Source organism: Cydia strobilella, chromosome 18 (genome assembly GCF_947568885.1).
Source record: "Cydia strobilella chromosome 18, ilCydStro3.1, whole genome shotgun sequence".
Taxonomy (NCBI): domain Eukaryota; kingdom Metazoa; phylum Arthropoda; class Insecta; order Lepidoptera; family Tortricidae; genus Cydia; species Cydia strobilella.
In genome coordinates, this window is record NC_086058.1 from 3,358,377 (window position 1) to 3,374,411 (window position 16,035).

General features: G+C 36.8%; 1 protein-coding gene across 1 annotated transcript in view; it reads right to left on the reverse strand.

Annotated features, from left to right (window-relative positions):
* The window catches only part of LOC134749651 (atrial natriuretic peptide receptor 1), a 78,202-nt gene that overhangs the window by 24,335 nt on the left and 37,832 nt on the right, over positions 1-16,035 (reverse strand). The window contains exons 8-11 of the mRNA XM_063684667.1: positions 11,555-11,690; positions 10,740-10,831; positions 4,077-4,218; positions 3,033-3,117 (exon numbers count right to left, since the gene is read on the reverse strand). Coding sequence (XP_063540737.1) covers positions 3,033-3,117; positions 4,077-4,218; positions 10,740-10,831; positions 11,555-11,690 — 455 coding nt within the window. The remainder of the gene's footprint in view (positions 1-3,032; positions 3,118-4,076; positions 4,219-10,739; positions 10,832-11,554; positions 11,691-16,035) is intronic.

A 16,035-nucleotide genomic window follows, 5' to 3' on the forward strand; every position in this document is an offset into this window, starting at 1 on the left:
GCAAGTTAAGGCAAGACGGACGGACGGACGGACGGACAGACGGACGGAAAACAAAGTATAAGGGTTCCGTTTTTCCTTTTGAGGTACGGAACCCTAAAAAGCGGTAATTTAAAAAAAATTAAGCGCGCAGAATCCGTCCAATGTAAATTTTGAATTTTCCCGCCTTTTTAACTGACTAAGTTAGCTTGCCACAGTACCTATACTATAACACACTTCTTTTTGTATCAAAGGTTAAAAATAGACGTGAAATGTCTATAACTGACATTATTTAGGCATACTAAGTTCAGAACTACTACTTAACAATGTTACACGACAATAAAAACAGCAGTAATATTAAAGCAACGAAGCATAAACACGTTAGGAGAAATTTACATGAAACTGTAAGTTAATGAATCTGCATTCATTAGTGCGAAGCGAGTAGAAAGTACAAGTAAAATAAACAGTATTTTTACTAACAAGTTTTTTCGATAGGTATATTTTAGTACCTCTAGTTTAAACAGCGCGCCCTAAAGCCAACGTTAATACATTGAGGACTAATAGTAATATCACTGATAGCCTGGTAAGGCCCAGTTTAACTTTTGTACTTTTATTTTTTGCGTGTTTTGAATATGTAATAAAAAATAAAATAAATTAAAAAACTGGAACTGTTTTATTTCTATGAAAGTTCTAAGCTCTAATTTAATTTGTACACGGGCACTTACTGGGATAGGTTAGCTCAGAAGTTATAGCTTAAGCCACCAAACGTAATAATATCCAGCAAATTTTAAGTAGTTTCAGAGAAATACAAGATTTTAGTTTGATTTTCGAATCTTTTTATTTATATAACCTTAACCTTGTCCCATAAGATTCCTTTTTCATGGAACCGAATATATTAATTTGTTTTCAGCACTCCTGATACAGAACCACATAGGTACAAAAACAAACGTAATATATTTTTGTATGCAAACAACTGCTGGCATAATAATACACTGTTCATTACAGCCTTCCATGAAGTTACCCGTTACCTTCGCTTCGGTACGTCCTTAGCTCTCACTATCCATACTATTATTATAAATGCGAAAGTCTGTCTGTCTGTCTGTCTGTGTGTTCCCTCTTCACGCTTAAACCGCTGAATCGATTTAGATGAAATTTGGCATAGAGATAGGTTGAGTCCCTGAGAAGGACATAGGATAGTTTTTATCCCGAAAATCATCCCTTAAGAAAGTAAAAAGCGGGGTGGAATTGAGATAATTAATGAAGTGCCTGCTAATTTGTGTGCAAAATATGCTCAAATTGAATAATTGCTATGAAATTTTTTCCAGGCGCTATGCTTGCTTTAGCTGCTGTTAGTAAGTCCGCGCAGACGAAGTCGCGGGCAAAAGCTAGTTAAACATAAAGCACTCACGGAATTCAAGTTCAGTATGGAAATGCCGTGAAAGGCGTTTTGATGTAGCTATTATACTGTAATGTGCTTCGCACTAATGGACAAAGTGATGGGATTGTGCTTTACTAGATGTTAAAGGATGAAATAAGTGCTCTTTAGTAAAATGATGTAGGAAAAACTGTGAGATTAAATAATAATTTAGAATAAAACAGAATAGAATAAATTACAACCAAACCAATTTCCAACCAAATTTCGACCAAACGTGTATAAAAAAATGCATGACTAGCACGAGGTGAAGTATAATAATCCATATCCATACTTCCATACTAATATTATAAATGCGAAAGTCTGTCTGTCTATCCGTCTGTCTTTCTGTCTGTGTGTTCCCTCTTCACGCTTAAACCGCTGAATCGATTTAGATGAAATTTGGCATAGAGATAGGTTGAGTCCCTGAGAAGGACATAGGATAGTTTTTATCCCGAAAATCATCCCTTAAGAAAGTAAAAAGCGGGGTGGAATTGAGATAATTAATGAAGTGCCTGCTAATTTGTGTGCATAATATGCTCAAATTGAATTATTGCTATGAGAATTTTTCCAGGTGCTACTTTAGCTGCTGTTACTAAGTCCACGCAGACGAAGTCGCGGGCAAAAGCTAGTTATATAATAATAATATTACTTTCAGGCTCAACTTGCGATTAAATAAATGTGGCTTTATATCACAGAAGGGTCCTTATGCTTCAAGTGCAATAAAGAGTTATTCGTCTGAAATTCCACAGCACAAGTTAACTACTCGTCGACTAGAGAACATTCCTTATATAATGATATATATGTTTGTTGTTGTGATAAAAAGGAAAGAATACTAAAATTATAACATATTACATACATACTTACTTAGCTTTATAATAAATCCATGATTTATTCTGCCCTACTACCCATGATAGACGTAACAGCCATTGAAAATCTCAATTCAATCGTTCACTGTTAGAAACTTTTCAATTCAAATTTCTCGCGCAACTAATTTCAAATTGTCATTTACTATTTTGTTTATTTTTTTCTATGGCTGTCATCCGTGATTACCAGCATTGTCCATCTCACCATCAATTACTTAGCGTAGCATAATGGGAGAATACGTGTAATCGAGATGGAGTTGATAAATAATTAAATACCAAAACTAACGTTACTAATCATACACCGCTCGATATATGCTCTTTATTCTGTCATTGACACGTCGATAATCGCGTCCATCATATACTCTTCTAAATCCAAGCCACCCGCGTTCATACAGATGTAACTTTAAAATGGTCCTTAAATACGTTGGCAATGTCAGCGGGTGAGCACAGACCTTCGACGCTCAAAGGAACACTCGGGGTTCATACGATTTGTCTCCTTCCAAAATTGTTTAAAGTTTTCACTCGAATGGTGTGAAGCAAGTATATCCATTTTAATTTGCTGTTGGTTGTTTTGGCACCTATTATAATGATAATCATTCAGCCTATATACGTCCCACTGCTGGGCACAGGCCTCTAATACGCAAGAGGGCTTGGGTTATAGTCCGAACATATCTAAAACCAATAACCTACTTTAAAAAATTAAAAGGTAAATGCAACTTATAACAACGACAAAAAAGACACGCAAAGTACATTCCTGGAAGTTGCGTGTTGATACTTACTTGTAGGCAACACACGCAGCAGTGACTGCCAGTACTAAGAACACTGCCAGTCCGACGAAGCAGTAAATTATCACTGTTTGCGTCTCTGGGCGGCGTGCAACAAACGACACACAATGGAGACATACTTTTATTATAACAGGGTTTTTCAAAGTAGGGTCCGCAAACCTCGAGGGCTCGCCAGCGAATGTAAAAGGTTCGTGACAAGACTTGAAATATGCCACGTATATGGGGTTATAAGAAAGATCGAGAAGAAGAATAATAGATACGCTAATACTTATAGTTTAAGGGACCTCCTTGACAGATGCGTCAGGTCAGTCCCTAAGAACCCGCAGCAATGCGTCTCTGCCGGCGCAGCACGGCGACCTACTTGATGGTTTTGTCCGCCGATAACTTACGCTGCGACTTACGTAAGCCAACAACTCGAGAACGCGAAGCGAAGCGAAACGAGATCGCCCACGTAGGACACTCTGTGGGTTCCCACGGCCCGTTGTTTCACAGATCTGACCGAGCCTCAGATCGTGGGATCGTGGGTGGTCGTATCCAATGAGGCCTGCGGTCACCTGTCGTCACCCACTCCCGACGGATAGCCGCACAGGCATCCACAGGCGTGCCTGATCTGTAATAACACACGGGCCGTTTGTACCCACTTCTATAGGTATCCAAGGATTGATTCCCCCCGCGCCGCATCGCTTCGCCTCGCGTTCGCGTGTTCTTCGCCTACGTAGCACGTTTCGTTATAGCTGCTGCTCAAACGTTAATACATCTTTGATATATAAGGTCAGCGTGATATAGTAGATGTATTAACAGTCGAGTTGCGGGTGTACGTGTAGGAGGGAACTCCATTGACAGAGTTTGGTTTTGCGAGCCATATTAGGGCATATTATAATCCGGATAAGAATTAATTGTTAATGGGGTCGCCATTGCCAGATGCGGCAAGGAAGAAGAATAAGATGGTTTATGGTCCTCTTGGTTATACACTCAACGATCTGTATTGGAATATTTCATCATAAGTAGGTATTGTGGTTTTATTTATGGTAGTGGTACCTCCTTGACACATAGGGTCAGTCCCTAAGAAGCCGCAGCGAGGTGTGTCCGCTGGGGCAGCCCGGCGCCCACCAGGCCAGTGGATGGCTTTGCCCGCCACTGGCTTGTAGCTGCTATTCAAGCCGTAGTAAAACGCCACCACCTACGACATATAAATAAATATTTAAAAACTCTATAACTCTATGACGGAGAGTAAAACAATGTTTTAAAAAACGCTAGTTTTTTAAAGGTCAGTGATAAATTATGGTTTGTGCCTTTTCATCGTTTTTAGGGTTCCGTACCCAAAGGGTAAAAACGGGACCCTATTACTAAGACTCCGCTGTCCGTCTGTCCGTCACCAGGCTGTATCTCATGAACCGTGATAGCTAGACAGTTGAAATTTTCACAGATGATGTATTTCTGTTGCCGCTATAACAACAAATAGTAAAAACAGAATAATATAAATATTTAAATGGGGCTCCCATACAACAAACGTGATTTTTTTGCTGTTTTTTTCCGTAATGGTACGGAACCCTTCGTGCGCGAGTCCGACTCGCACTTGGCCGGTTTTTCTATTATTTTATATCCTTACATAGGTTATAAAATGGATGTGTATAAATAAATTTTTTTAAGAGATAAAGTATTTACGAAAAATCTCGTCACTAAAATATGTAATAATAAAAATATCCCATTTCATTACTTAGTCGAGATTGTCGAACTGAAAAGCTGCTCGTTATGTTTATTAAAGATTTTATTTAGATATTCGAGAAATGTAGAAAGTTTTCAATGGGATATTATTCTCTTAGTATATTCGTACTGTAAAGCCGTAGTTGGCAATTTAATATAGTACCTCCTAAATGTTAAAAACCGGCCAAGTGCGAGTCGGACTCGCGTTCCAAGGGTTCCGTACATTACACAATTATTAACAATGCATTTTTTATGTGAAAAGTGAGTGAAATGTCTTTAAAAAACTAGTAGGGGTTGGATCAAAAACTTAGTAATTAAGTCCGACTCACGATTGACTGCACATTTCTAATAGGTTTTCCTGTCACATATAGGTAAAGAACTATTTTGTGTATTTTTTTTTTTTCAAATTTTAAGACAGCAGTTTCGGAGATAAGGGGGGGGGGGGCGGGGAATGGTAATTTTTTGCCTATATTCTTGAATAACTTCTAAACTGCTTATCCTAAAATTATAAAAGAAACATTTGAGATACTGACAATAAGCTCTTTCATTTGATATGTAACATGATATACTTAGTTTGAAAAACTTTATTTTTTAATTTTCTCATTTACCCCCCAAAAGTTGCCCCCATGTTTAAAATTCATTTGTTTAGGTCACAAACTTACATATGTGTACCAAATTTCAAATTAATTGGTCCAGTAGTTTCAGAGAAAAAAGGCTGTGATAGACGGACAGACAGACGCACGAGTGATCCTATAAGGGTTCCTTTTGAGGTACGGAATCCTAAAAATGCAAAGTAAGGGTTCAACAACCTCATTGTTTAAACACAATAGGTGCCTAATGGCTATTGTGTTACGATCAATGAAAAGTTCTTAGAAAAGTCTAACAATGTACTCTCAAGATTAATAAAAAGTGACCCATCACTGTAATTTTCCATTCTAAGCAAAGAATATAATTGATTCTAAGTGACCCATTTCCATTTTTCTTGAGTGTTCATACACGGTGGCAAAAAAATAAGTGCATTCCCGTTGCCAGGGAGGTTTTGCGATTATACTGAGCAAGTTTTACTATGGGATCAACCCCGAAATCGCGAAAAAAAATTTACTGTTTCATGCATTTTGGCTGGTCCATTTTCTATAGAAGGGTAAATTTTTTTTCGCGATTTCTTGGTTGGTCCCATAATAAAAGTTGCTTTGTATAATCCCAAAACCTCCCTGGCAACGGGAATGCACTTATTTTTTGCCATCCTGGCAGATCCTACGACGTAGGGAGCTACGACTTTAGCGACCTTAACCTCAAGAGCGGTATTCTGATAAATATTAAATCTGTTAAGGTTTTGATATTGATATTGATATCCTAATATGAACATTATGAGCGCTCGCGATGATCGGTGAGCGCGTGATGCACTGTGAGTCAAGGTCGTATCATATCAACATCAAAACTAACAAATAAAGGAACATACTTTTAAAAATCGTTGATATTAATCGATGTATTTCGGTATGTAATTTCATATGAAGTTTTTTTTTTTTTATACTACGTCGGTGGCAAACAAGCATACGGCCCGCCTGATGTTAAGCAGTCTCCATAGCCTATGTACGCCCGCAACTCCAGAGGAGTTACATGCGCGTTGCCGACCCTAACACTCCTCTCCCTCGAGCTCTGGCAACCTTACTTACCGGCAGGAACACAACACTATGAGTAGGGTCTAGTGTTATTTGGCTGCGGTTTCAAAGTGTAATGCAATAAACAGATTTTAAACCGCAACAAAAATATGATTTAGTAATCTAAAAAAAGAACTGGTTTCACAAAACTGCTTATTTCTTTTTTTAAGTCAGTTAAAAAGAATTACAGATATAATTTTAATAGAATAAAAGGCAGGTACTTGCTTTATCCATACGATCAATACATAGTAATATTGTAAATTATAAAGTATGTGTGTTACCTACCTTTTCACAGCTTAAACATTTAACCAGTTCTAATATTTTTTTGCATGTACAAAATATTTCATTTGTTTTTAAAACACAAAAATAAGCCCAAGTCATTATGATTTTTTGCCAATCAAAAGAACTGTCAACCTATCTCACTGTCTTTATTACGTTTTCATTCATTACGCAGCGCTAAATCAATGCTAAATCTGCAGAAATTGAAATGTAGTTTTACCCGTGTCACTCTTTTTAGGGTTCCGTACCCAAAGGGTAAAAACGGGACCCTATTACTAAGACTTTGCTGTCTGTCTGTCTGCCTGTCTGTCTGCCCGTCTGTTCTGTCGCCAGGCTGTATCTCATGAACCGTGATAGCTAGACAGTTGAAATTTTCACAGATGATGTATTTCTGTTGCCGCTATAACAACAAATACTAAAAACAGAATAAAATAAATATTTAAGTGTGGCTCCCATACAACAAACGTGATATTTTTTGCCGTTTTTTGCGTAATGGTACACACTTGGCCGGTTTTTTAATTTGGTAACTTTTTGTTTTATAATTTATTATTTGTTAATCATTAAATAAAAAATTAAAATTGACATTAATATTTATTTCTGTTTAAAAGTATCTTGCGTCATTCAATAGTCTACGGGTTTTTTTGTATAGATAGAGCCTTTCTTAGTAGTAAGTTGAAAATGTAGACTACGAGTATCATACTCGTAGCATATGTCTCTTCTTTCTCTTTGAGTTTGTTAGAATTGTCTCGAGGCCTGAGATGTTTAGTTGCCTGTGGAAAGAAAAGTACAGTCAGCGATAAAAGCTTGTACCAAAAATGATTTTTTTGCCAATAACATTTACTTTTGAGGTACCTTAAAACCACCCAACTATAGTCCAGTACTGTAACTATAGTTCACGAGTTCAAAGCGTAAATTAAATACCAATGTTATTTTTGGTTTTGTCTTCCATAGATCAATGCAATACAATATTCTGCCATAGAACTACAACATCTAAATATTCACACCTGTATAAAGATACTCGATTTCATTTTGGATACTCAATTTAGTTGAAAGTTTTTGGACTATACGGATGGTCTTACGCTGCGGAATCCTAACGCACACGCACACGAATTGTTCCGTACCATTACGGAATAAAACAGCAAAAAAATCACGTTTGTTGTATGGGAGCCCCATTTAAATATTTATATTATTCTGCTTTTAGTATTTGTTGTTATAGCGGCAACAGAAATACATCATCTGTGAAAATTTCAACTGTCTAGCTATCACGGTTCATAAGATACAGCCTGGTGACAGACAAACGGACAGACGGACAGCGGAGTCTTAGTAATAGGGTCCCGTTTTTACCCTTTAGGTACGAAACCCTAAAAAGTACCTATTCACCAAGGAATTCTGAAAACGTCGCTGTAGTCGACTTCTTAATTTTACTAATGACGAGTACAAAGGAAACCTTTCAAGTATATTTTCAGAATAAAGAAAATACTTATAAAGTATCGCTAGACTGATTCCCAAAAGTAAAAGGCTAAAAAAACTTTTATATAGGGGCATATTGGGGCGAATCAACTTTTAGACCAAAACTTTTCATTTGTGTCACCAAAAATGTTTCTGGAGTTACCAAGAAATCACGTTCCCGATATATTGTTAAAAATTTAAGTCTATCAGAGAGCAAATCTATTCTAGTACTTAATACTCATATATTATTTATAGGTACTTAAGCAAAATTTTCGATTACGGCCCTCCACATCCACACTCATGCGCGAAGCCGCGAACGTAAGTGTGGCGTCGATTTCGCAGTTTGTTCACGCCTTCGTGCCTTGTCCCCCGTGTTTTGCCGGTTTTTTGGCCTGCGTCAAAGGAGGCGCAAAGCGCGTACTTGCAAGACTCCACATTACACACAATTTTGGCTTATCTGTGGCAATTGAAGTTTGTCGGTCTAAAAGTTGATTCTAATGAGGGCTATCGTTTTTTTGCTCACCAGTTGGCGCCTCTTTTGATGGTGGTCCAAAAAACTAATCAATCAATCTTTATGTTGTGTAGTCTTTATGTAGTCGATGATTTCGCCAACGTCAAAGTGGGATCCACGTAGGATCGAGTTATATTTCTTCAATCTTGATGTAAATCAGCCAGTGTACGGTAAAAGTATAAATAATACAATTATGGCCTCTAGGGCTCTATCCAGATACGGTTAGAGGTAGAAATACCAAATGCTCTTAGAGCACGACGTTGTTCGGTAGTTGTGATATTATGAGCTCTTGTATAGCGATAGCGACTTTACAAGGGCCACGTGGAGCTACTTGGCGTTGACGCCAAAACGGTGGATAAACTCGTATCTAGATTAATTCTTCATTATCCGCACACGTCTTCATTAGTTTACTGCATAATAAGCTATCAGATTACACTTCAAACAACGTTAATGAGCAAAAACAAAAAATTAATCCCGACTCGATGTCGCCAAGATGGCGGTCGTCAAGCAACTCCCCAATAAACTAAAGAACAGCTGTCAGTCATTAAAGTGACAAGTGACATTTGACATTTCGAACTTTGCGAAGACCACCAGCCACACTAGCGCCCCTAGCGGCAAATTCATACGCGTTAGCCCTCATTACACTCTTTCAGCCGGGTTCTTATGTTATAGATATTCAAATAAAACGTGCATTTTCTCTCAAAACGTACCATTTTGCAAAGTACACCTGCTGATGAAGGCCATAAAAGCATCACCGGATTCGGTAGACCAGTGCTGGTTTCATTATGCTGAGCTGGGTCCATGTCGTGATGCCCACTTAATGTTTTGTTTCTCTGCTTTTGTTGTCTGTATATTTTCGTACATGTTTGCGATTGTCACGAATAAATGTATTAAATTTATATCTTATCTTTAAAAAGTCAGTAATTTATTGAAAGACCAAAACAAAAGCCTAAAAATAAACTTGTTTATGTCAAAGATACATTGAGTAAGATGTGTAAAATGTAAGACAATTTCGTGCTTCGAATTTGACAGGTAAACGAGATAGCGCTGTACAGCTCCATACATTTTTCGGTAAGTGATTGTCACAAGTTGATGTTTGACAATTTAGTGCCTACAAAATATATAGCGCAGGACAGCCCCAAGCATCTCTACGTATTTATCTTAAACATTTAACAATTAATATTGTCTTCGGTTACCGCGATAGTTACTCATGAAATAAAACTATGAAAACGGATTATATTAAATCTTCTCGGGTCAGAGGTGTAGGGTTAGAGCCGGCGTAGCTTTGTCGCGTATATCTTTACTTGAAAATAGTTGTATTGTATAACTAGCCTTATGAACCGATTTTGCATGTACAACCAGCCTTAAAGTTTATAGTCTATGATTGTTCATTATTTTTAGTATGTGGGTATTTTCGCACATTGTAGCTTTTCTTCAGTCACCCGTTGACCACGAACGCTGTAAAGGGTCCGAAACGTCGGGATGTAGTATAAATTCAATATACGCGATATAATCCGTTTCCATAATTTATTTAATTAAACATTTAATTGTGTAAGTTCTATCTAAGCGCTCTGCGGACGTCTATTGTTTGCAAACGAAACTCTGCGTCGGCTAAAGTAGGCCAGTCACTTGTCTAATCATAAATATTCTATCATGAGAAGTCACCTGTTCCGTATGATCAAAGAGTTATTGATTGTCATGGAGAAGTAAAGTCTATTATTCATAAACGCGCTACAACTACAAGTCTTTAAGTAATCTGTCATGTTGATGAATATTGTTTACTTCAAGGATGAGACAGTTATTATTATGATTTAGAAACGATTTAGAAACTATTTAATTTGATATCTATAACACTTTGATATTTAATTAATCATTAGCACTGGTACATTTTTGCTCCTACAACAGGGATATGTTCATGTACAGTCGAAGGCAAAAATATCGATCAAGACAAATGGCTAAAAATATGTGAACACGACTTTATTGTCTAAGGTGTAAGAGCGTACACATATTTTTGAAACTGGGAATGTATATATATTTGTGGCCTTGACTGTACTCGTATCTATTGTATTGGTCAAAATACTTAGTATACAGTGCACTAACCTCAAATTTACCAGTGACGGGATCCAAATCCAAGATGGCATAGTCAGCGTCGCGGTCTCCTACCGCGTCGATTCGCACGTGGCCCGTTATACCTACAAATACGAATATTTAAATACAAACAATAATTACACACCACAATAATCCTGCCTTAATTTCCTTAATTAACCACAAATCCCTTATCCTGTTATTTTAAAAATTATCCCTACTTGCCTGTTCAGTTTGTTGAATCAATAAACGCAAACATCAACATAATAATGACAGGATAAAGCGCATGTCTCTGTATCGAGCAGTGTCAAGTGACGTGTCCTCTTCCATGTCCTTATGAAAAAGAATCAACCATGAGCACGATTCTGATTTAACAATTTCTTACGGTTTTAATCTTGTTTTGATACGACCTCGAAGATCGCTCTTGCTGGTTGGTGCATCCACAATGTAGTTAAATACGCATTCACCAAGACGAACGTCAAGGTTGTTTTAAAACCAGGTCTAAAAAATTCACAAAATAGACGAAAGTTCCACCGGGGTTTAAAATTCAAACAATTCCTTGAATCAACAAAGCTTGTTTCAAACGTCCAGATTGGCTTGACAATTTTGAACGGACTCGATTGTCGGTAAAATCAGTGTCGAAATTCAAACACAGCCGTCTGTCCGTCTATCCATCTGTCTGTCACCAGGCTATCTCATGAACCGCGATAACATGATTTTTTGTTGCCGCTATAACAACAAATACTAAAAAGTACGGAACCCTCGGTGCGCGAGTCCGACTCGCACTTGGCCGGTTTTATTGTGTATGTGTAGTATGGTTGGTCACTTGCCTAAAAAGTCCCGGCCCCACATCCGGTTGGTGATGTTCTGTCCGTCTCGGATATCTCCGCCCTCGGTCAAGGTCTCGTTCAGCGCCATGCCGAGAAGGTACACTCCGTCGTAGAACGCTCCAATGAAGAAGTTTACCTGAAATTATCTCAAGTTAGGTACATACTTTCGTCTATATACAATTAATTTTTTTCATGGGAGTTGCTGCAACAGGACATTAATCTAATTGGAGCGGTAAAATCTCCGAGGGATACTAAAATTTGATTAAACGTGATTTATGTTCATTTGATTATGCAAAAAAGAAAAGGTTTACCTCCGTTTATATTTTTGAAGTTTTTTACAACAAACTTTGCTACTGGTTATGGTTACACACATCTACAGTTACCTACTAGTGATTTAAAATTGTGATTAGGCAAAAGGTTTTGATGTTGTTTATTGATTACATTTCGTTGACAGATATATGTATTTTTGATCAATATTTTATTGAACGTGCATTCGTATGGTAATACCTTCCTGTCCACCTAAGAAACCTATAATTCTTATTCCATCAATTTTAAAAGAAAATTCCAGTCATGTAGAAATGATTTTCGGCTACGCTCATAATAAATGCACCCCAAGAGACCCGTCAATCTGTCGTAATAAAACGCAGAAGAAAATGGTTTGCAGATTCTGCGAGTGAATGTCGATTTACATTAATACGTAAACGAAAAATTAGCGATTTGGAGTATTTTGGAGTATGTTACGCATTTGCTTTCTAAGAATTTATTTGTTGTCATATTACCATCGTCAAAACTATTAACAGAGTTCGTAAACCATATTGCAGACATAATAGTCTCATAATATTCAAGAGAGATTATTATATATTCCCCCAATGATCAGTTAAAGAGTGTTTCTGTTAATGGCGACATGTTTCGGATTCTTTGGGAATCCTTCCTCAGGCACGAGTGTCCGCGGCGGTTGTACGTCGTGCACTGCCCGCGCCGCCCGTGCACTGCACGACGTACAACCGCCGCGGACACTCGTGGCTGAGGAAGGATTCCCAAAGAATCCGAAACATGTCGCCAAAAGCGACTAAAAATAATAGTGAGTAAAAACCGTACCGATCTAAATATTTTGAAATATGTCTCACGATAGTTTAAGTGCGATTAGTGTTTCTGTTAGTTAATTATTAGTAGTTATCTAGACACGTGGAAGCACGTTTTTTAAGAAAGCAATTACGAGTATATAGTACCAGCGAGCAGGCAACCTACCTTCCAACCTACGTTATCGTTGACATTTTCTGTTTCGTGCAATCGTAATTTTTTTTATTCAGGGTATGTAGAGGCTACATAATGTGCAAACAACATTGTAAATATCTATACAACATTGTTTACCCTACTATATAAATCTCTGTTGCTGTGAATCTACAAAGCTCTGTTTGCTGTGGATTCTTGAACAGTTCGTTAGAAAATTCTGATATGATTTTACAGGTATTCGCAATAAGTAATAGGTCAATAGCGATTTAGACGAATAGCGAATTTCAAATTAAGTTTTTGTCATAACGCGAATTAGACTACGTTTTAGGCAGACCCGGACAAAAGGGCCTTAAAGTTATAGTTTATGATGGTTCATTATTTTTGTATGTGGGTATTTTTGCACTTTGTAGCTTTTCCTCAGTCACCCGTTGACCACGAACGCTGTAAAGGGTTCGAAACGTCGGGATGTAGTATAAATTCAATATACGCGATATAATCCGTTTTCAGTTTTATTTCATTTTGTTAACATCTCTTTAAAATTATGAAGTCTTTCTATTTTTCTAGGCTCAGACTTCTATTTTTTATACAAATTAATTACTATCTTCAATGTACGATTGTAATTGACATTGCTTGTAGCGCTTTAAACGTAACAAAATTCGCAATAAATTGCGTCTTATAATTAACTTTAAAGTGTACTTATAATCAAATCACAGGTTATTTTTAAAAGCCGCTGAACAAATGTTGGTCAGTTTGAGGAGTACAGCCTACAGTTTAATTTATTGCTCCTGTTTTCCCAACCGGTATAACATCGTTTGAACCCAAACCGAAACATTTTACGCGCTTTCATTATTTATTAGACGCCTGAAATATGACACGATAATTCCGGTCCACGAAAACGCAACCCCGAAGTTTCGAAACTAAAGATGAGACAAGGGTCAAACGAGGTTAAAACGGTACAGTCGCCATCAGATATATCTAAGCGGTCAAGGCTCACTAATATATGAACAGTCACTATTGGCAAGGTGTTAGAGCGTGTTCAGATATTTTTGAGTACCTCGGCCGCTCCGATATATCTGATGGCGCCTGTACATATGTATACTATCTATTTAGGCCTGCCTGAAAATCTTGAAGTCACATTCAGATTTTACTTACGATTATGATCTTATTTTGATACGACAATTCCCATGCTGACCAATGGAAATGGGCCATCCGGTATATGTACAGTTTGTAGTATAAATATAGAGGACACGTTTATCGCCATTATAACATCCATCACTTTCGGACATGTGCCTAAGTGCTTTCTGTCACCTTCGAGTGACAAATGTTGTATCCTCAATATCTTACATCGCCCAATTATGAGTATTAGGACATTTATAACATCATACTCTTCGAAGACCTGAGTAAAATACGAGGTAAAATATACTTTACATTTCTATACACAGTGAGCCGTTGCACGTTTTTATTGCTCTACAGTAAAGATATTTTCGGAGCCATTTAAAATTAAAATGCTAATATTCTTTATTAAGTTGAAAATTGGTAGAACAGTTTGTAAGAAACGTTGGTCAAAAGAGTTTAATATCTAAAATGCGATCTCTTCCAGACAAACTTTGGGTAACATGTTATTTAAAATTATAAGTTAAACTTTAGTAAATCAGTCGGTACTTTGGACCCTTGAAAGCATGTTATCTCGGTCATTTGCCTCAGCTGGGTCAAAAACATTTTTTGTTAAGGCCATGCGACGTTCCTGTAGATATAACAAAAGAAACGGACTAAAGCCTAATTTTCTTACTTTTTCCTTATAGTCATGTTAAAAACCTATATATTTCTTAAAAGTTGTATCAGGAAATTCTTGGAAAAATGTATCCAAATCGTTAACGTTTTCGACACGGCTAGGAAACCGATTCTGGTTCAACAATTTGTTAAGGTTTTAAACTTGTTTTGATTGCATTTCGCTTGCACCAATTAGCGTGAACAATAGGCTAGATGACAAATTTTTATTAATGGTATCCGGTATCAAGTTTGTTTTTGGCATCAAATATCTATATGGGACCCAAAGCATTAAATCAATACAAAAGTCAGAAAGGATAGTCAAAGTCGGACAGTCGTACTTCACTCGCGAAACGCTCCTAACAAAACGATACGTTACCGTGACGTCAAAGTCACTGAGAGCCCATATTGAATGTATGGAAAATAAGTAAAATTGCGATTTTGTCGGTGAAATAAACTATAGGTATGCATTAGTTGCAATACAATATTTTTTTGGATAAAATGTAAGGAATCGAATTTACTTTATTTTATTCCTTTTTGGAAGTTAAAAAAAATTAAATTTAGAAACTTTTAGGTCCTGTATTTTTTATCATTTCCAAATATTATTTTGGTACCACATTATTGTGATAAATTGCTCATTTGGTCTATTTTACTAAATTTTGTTATAAAATTCAACATGTGTCATCAATTCATCATCCCTATTATCACGGTCCTATCAAAACAAGATCAATGCTTTAACGAATTTGTAAAACAAAATCAGCGTCTAGGTTTAAACATTTTTTTATAACAACATTTCTGAAAGCCGAAATAACATCTCGATGAAAGCTAAGTCTATTTCATTAGGTGTACGTCTTTACAGTAGACTTATCGGAAGATCCCTAAATCCTAATAAATAAGGGTTTAGCCCTAACATGTGGCCAGGGAATAAAACTAGTTAGGCATTATAATTTAACCTTAGATAGATTCGAGGCTGGAAAATAGGTAACAACCACCCCAGTGATGGGCAGAATTAATCCCTTTTGTCTTAATATCAAAAATTGTAGGCCAGATTTATGGTTCTCAAGCCTATCTGAGGGCATCTAAGATTAATTTGGGATAAAGTAGGGTTAAATTCAATCGCAAGCTTAATTGTAGAAAGACCAAATTAACTGGGTTTGGTATTTAATTGTAATTTTGTAGATAGACTTGCTCAAACATTGCTGCAAGCTCGAAAAAACCGATTCCTTATTATCTATGAGAAAAAGGGTTGCTTTTCTCATTTTATTCGAAATTAAAAATTATACAGTTCTTTGGCAGAGAATCAGTGGTTTTCAAACTAGGCAAATTAATTTTTGGCATGGTTGGTAGACAATTTCAACTAAGTTTACGGGTCATATATATTTATTTCTTAAGAATTCTGCACAACCATAATTAACGTGAGATTTAGCACTTTCTTATACATGAAAGTAGAAAGATTTCATTTACAAAATCCAAGTAACGAG